General features: G+C 34.7%; 2 protein-coding genes across 5 annotated transcripts in view; one reads left to right on the top strand and one right to left on the bottom strand.

The window, feature by feature from the left end:
• Positions 1-2,372, top strand: part of LOC125027241 (monocarboxylate transporter 12-like) — a 9,330-nt gene extending 6,958 nt beyond the window's left edge. Inside the window, exons 4-5 of one of the 2 annotated variants that reach the window (XM_047616201.1) lie at positions 380-571; positions 1,531-2,372. In XM_047616201.1, coding sequence (XP_047472157.1) covers positions 380-571; positions 1,531-1,679 — 341 coding nt within the window. In that variant the 3' untranslated portion in view covers positions 1,680-2,372. The other variant, XM_047616202.1, reaches the window with a different exon arrangement.
• A 38-nt stretch (positions 2,373-2,410) lies between these two features.
• LOC125027243 (gastrula zinc finger protein xFG20-1-like) overlaps positions 2,411-5,000 on the bottom strand; it is a 9,990-nt gene continuing 7,400 nt past the window's right edge. For all 3 annotated transcript variants that reach the window (XM_047616203.1, XM_047616204.1, XM_047616205.1), the window contains exon 3: positions 2,411-5,000. This exon is cut by the window's right edge and continues 802 nt beyond it. In XM_047616203.1, the coding sequence (XP_047472159.1) occupies positions 4,496-5,000 (505 nt within the window). In that variant the 3' untranslated portion in view covers positions 2,411-4,495.

Here is a 5,000-nt window from a genome sequence, read left to right on the forward strand (position 1 = left end):
ACATTTTGATAGACTATCAGATGGATATTTATGGATATAAAATACGAATTCTGGTAAAATTCTGTTAGAAGTAGTCATTTTCACTTTTTTTTTTGCTTTTTTTTTTAGGGGGGGAGTGGGGCACCCTATATCAAAAAGTCTTGCCTCGGGAGGAGAGAAATCATCTTACCGAACAGTATTTCTTATCTGACTTTGCTTCCCTGACAAAGGATGCACATTTCTCATTTTCTTAGAATCAATCCAATACCAAAAAGTGCACAACACAACTAAGCCTTCTCTCTTTCACCAAGTATTGCTAATAATTTACACGGAAGGGACGTCTCGTACCATTTTCTTCCGGATTTCTCATACCATCCTAAACTTCTTATACCTCCCACAGCCTTTACACAAATGGAGGATGTCCTGTGGCTGACAGTTGTACTAGGAGTGTGGGGCATCGGCGTAGGTATCATCATGAGCATCTACGTTTTGATCATGATCGACTACATGGGACTGGATGACTTCGTGCCGACGTTCGGAGCGACGATGCTCGTTGTTTCCTTCGGTTACCTCATCATCGGCCCCATTCCAGGTAAGTACGTGCTGCGTGTTCGTGTTCGTGTGACTGCAAAGGGTCAAGGACGCTAAAATGGACGTAATAAAGGAGTAAGCATGTTATGATCTGTTATGATTATAAAGTAGCGCAGGGCTAAGCGGCCTCGGTGACGCCAGGAGCTCGCCTACCGTGGAGGTCGAGGCTGCAGAATAGTTAGACAGCAGTACCGAGGGCAGAGGAGTATATATAAAAGAAAATAAAAGCAATTTATGAAATAACTCTTTATTTATAAAAAAGTACAATATTAAAGCATCAATAAAAAAGAACTTTGAATATAAACAATTACAAAATTACAAATAAAAGCGGTAAAAATACGAACAACTTATGTTGCTGTATCGACTGGTGGAAGTGGTCTCTGCCTGTCATGCAAGCGGCTTTGACGACGCACCCTTCCCGGGGAGTGGGCGAGTCGTTTGAGGGCGAATGGCCAATTCGACCCCCAAACTACCCCCATCTCCTCATGCAGGGCAGCCTTTACCTCTAAAGTACCAAATATATCAGGGTGGGCGGTCCCTAACACGCCTAACAAGCTAACGACATCCGCCCATCCTTTTTTGTCGTAATCACTCATTACATTTGTCTTATTAGACATATGCTGATAGTAGTTTGTCATTACAACTACATTAGCAAATGGCTACAATGGTTATATACCGCTACTAAATCAGAGGCATTTATTGTTAGTAGCAGAATACTTGATTATTTCTTTGTTCTATCAAATACCAGATTATTTAGAAAACAACCAGATGATTTAGAAAACAACGTATTTTAAACTAAATGAGAACTCATCCAGTTACAAGGAAAAATAACGTAGCCACGTATTGCCGCTTAACCCCACATGCAAAATTGATGTGCAGTATCCCTTTTCAAAATATCAGTTCTATCTGTCCAAAACTAACGACTCCAAAATTAATGACTTCGCCCGTCTTCCCTCACAGGTTATGTCCGCGACGCCACAGAGAGCTACACCGCCGGCATTAGTTGTCTCGCGGCCATGATGGTGGCAAACTTCTTCCTCTGGGCTCTTATGCCTCTGGCCGTTTCTTGGGACAACCGGAAGAGCAATCCCGACCTTCACCTGCCTTGAGCTTCTGGAGAGCTTTTGCTTTAGATCACTTGTTAGGGGTAGTAGCACCCTTTGCCATTGATCAATTATTAGAGATAGCACCCTTTTTTACCGATCATTTGTTAGGAATAGCACGTTTTGTTATTGATCATTTGTTAGTGACATCACCTTTTGTCATTTATCATTTCTTAGGGATTACACCATATGTTATCAATCATTTGTTGGGGATAACATCACTGAGCTTTTAATATTTTTATTATTTTTAGGTGCGTATCATTTCTTAAGGGGTAGTTGCAGGATCCATACTTTTTTTTTTTTTTTTATACACACACTCTACACGTTCTCTGACGCAGTGTAGTCCGTCTCATATCATTTTACTAGATTCATTACATGTTACAATTTATCACAATATATCGCCTATAATCATGTTCACCGCTCTGTACAAATAAAACACGTTTTTTCGTGTTCTCAATCAGGTATATCTTAAAACTGATTTTTGGAAAAGGTACATATATTAGTATTTTGTAATCACTGTAGTCGATGACGATTGTTACCACATCAATTTTGATTTTACGTATTTTAAATTTCGAACTTCGTAAAAAATATATATATATAAATATAATATATATGTGTGCGTGTGCGTGTGCGTGTGCGTGTGCGTGTGCGTGTGCGTGTGCGTGTGCGTGTGTGTGTGTGTGTGTGCGTGTGCGTGTGCGTGTGTGTGTGCGTGTGCGTGTGCGTGTGCGTGTGCGTGTGCGTGTGCGTGTGCGTGTGTGTGTGTGTGTGTGTGTGTGTGTGTGTGTGTGTGTGTGTGTGTGTGTGTGTGTGTGTGTGTGTGTTATTTGGTTACAGCAACAATCAAATTGTTTAATTCCATGTACTTATATGCAATAAATTAATCATTTAGCACAGCTTCCAGTGTAAAATATTTACAATTTTAATAAAAAGAATTGCATCTGTAGGTTATGCACATGTGTTGTAGGTAATTGCATGTTTCTCAGTCAGACCAAGATGCCCTATTTAAATGACCTATTGTTGTAAAGCATAAACAGTGTAAAAAAAAAAAAAAACTTTAATAATTACCTTTTTGCATGCAGAAACACTTCCTTCACAAGAGCTACATTGGGCATATATGGTATTAATCTGGCATACAATTCATACTGTCCTTAAAGATGGCAAATGTGATTTGTATACTTATGAATCTAGCCAAAAAAAAAAAAAAAAAAAAGCAATAACAGAAGTATATTTATTTATATTTATAAAATTATACCTTGGCTATAGTTTAGTTTTGCATAACCGCAGGTATGCCATTAAATTTCCCTATTTGTCTAGAGCAGTTACAAAAAATTATATATGAGAAATAGTGGATGACATAGTGTTACAAAAGTAAAATAGGATTAAAAGTTTAATGCAGGACTTAAGAGTAGCACTGTATGCAATATATCAGTCTGAAGTAGTTGTGCTCTGAATGATTAGTTAATCTAATTTAATTTGAAGTCAATCAAATTTTTGGGTTGAATTGTAGGAGAATTAACAGGTAGAGTAATAAAATCTGATAGTTGTCATGACAGTGACATAATCTCACAGCCGAAAGGGTGTCTAAAAAAAAAAAATATATATATATAAATATATATATATATATATATATATATATATATATATATATATATATTAAATATATTAAATATATTAAATATATTAAATATATTAAACAATTGTTTTTGACACTATGAACTATCTGCATTCCTGAATAAATGGGGGTAATTTTTACTATAACTCAAAATAAGTTTTTTTTTTTTTTTTTTTGAGAACAATGGACACTAATTACTATGTAATATTATATAATAATTTCAGTTCTTTGACTTTTTATTAAAATAATGTACTAGAAGAGTAAGATTTTTTCTATAAATGAAAACACAATTTTTATTTTCCTATTTATTTTTATTTTACACAGTCTGTCCTTATTTCTGATGTTAATTTAAAGAAACTCACTGTATCTTTAGATTGTTCTAAATGACATACAATAATAAATAAGTCATTGTGAATCTTATGATCTTGTATTTCTGCTATCAACCCCTTACAAATGAATTTGGTTGCCAAATTGACAAACTTTTGTTTGTGAAACATTACTCACGCATATATTATTTTTAAATATCACACTGAAAATGAAAAAAATATTGATTATTATCACTTTATAGCTACCTAAAATCTATATACTAAAAGTACAGGAACTGATTCCTTAAAGTTAAATTTGTTTTATGTGCATTTTGCATGGGAATGTAATTTCACAATATATTTTAAAAAATGGAGTATGCAAATACAATCCATATAAATTGTCCATTACATGCATTTTTAGAAAATTCATCTCTAATAAAACACTAATGTAAAGCAAGACTGTTCATGCTGTTCAATTAATACAACATATAAATAAAAGTTGAATGAAAACAATATACTTATTATATAAAAAAAAAAAAAAAAAAAAAAAAAAAAAAAAAAAAAAAAAGTTAACAAGGGATAGTCATACAGCACTTATATCTTTTGGGAGAAATACAAGCATATTCCAAGTCACTAACATTTTCAAATAACTTTTAAAGAGATCTCATTCTAAACTTTAAGACCAGATCTAATACCTGTCTAATGTCTTTCATATTCTGCTTACATTTGTCAAGGAGAAAACATATTTTCAGCTAATAACAAAGCAAAAGTATGTGTCATGAGATAAAGAGAACATGTAGTTCCTAAATATTTCTTCATGCTTATTACTAATGTTAAAAACTGTACCATGTCATTAAAATTACAACTCCTAATAAGTCTCCACTTTTATCTTCCTCTTTATGCTAGATGTTAAGAACAGCTGTATTATGCCCCTTGGCTTGATGCCTTTTGAGGCTCCCTAGAGTTAGAAATTGTTCACTGCAGACAGCACATGCATATCTGTAAAATAGCTGTGGACCTCTACCTTGCCCTGGATGCATTTGGTTCGTAGGAAATTGATTGTAATTTCCATTATTGTAGTTATTGGTACCAAAATTTGTACAGTCATTCTCGGGCGTGTGTAGCCTCATATGGCTATTCAGATCAAGGCGTCCATTGAAACTCATCCCACAAACTTGGCATGTGAAATTCTTCTCTCCTACATGTACAGCCATATGTTGCTCCAGGTAAGCTAAAGATGGGAAAGTTGATGTGCATAATTCACATGCTATTGTAGCACATACTGCATGAGAGTTTGGCTCTGCCTTTTTGGCCAAAGAGGTATTATCAGTCTGATTTGGCAGAGTATGGTCTTTCTGGGTTTCAAGAGAGCTATTTGACATAGATGAATCATGAACAGTGTTGGTT

The sequence above is a fragment of the Penaeus chinensis genome, chromosome 7 (assembly GCF_019202785.1).
Source record: "Penaeus chinensis breed Huanghai No. 1 chromosome 7, ASM1920278v2, whole genome shotgun sequence".
NCBI lineage: Eukaryota > Metazoa > Arthropoda > Malacostraca > Decapoda > Penaeidae > Penaeus > Penaeus chinensis.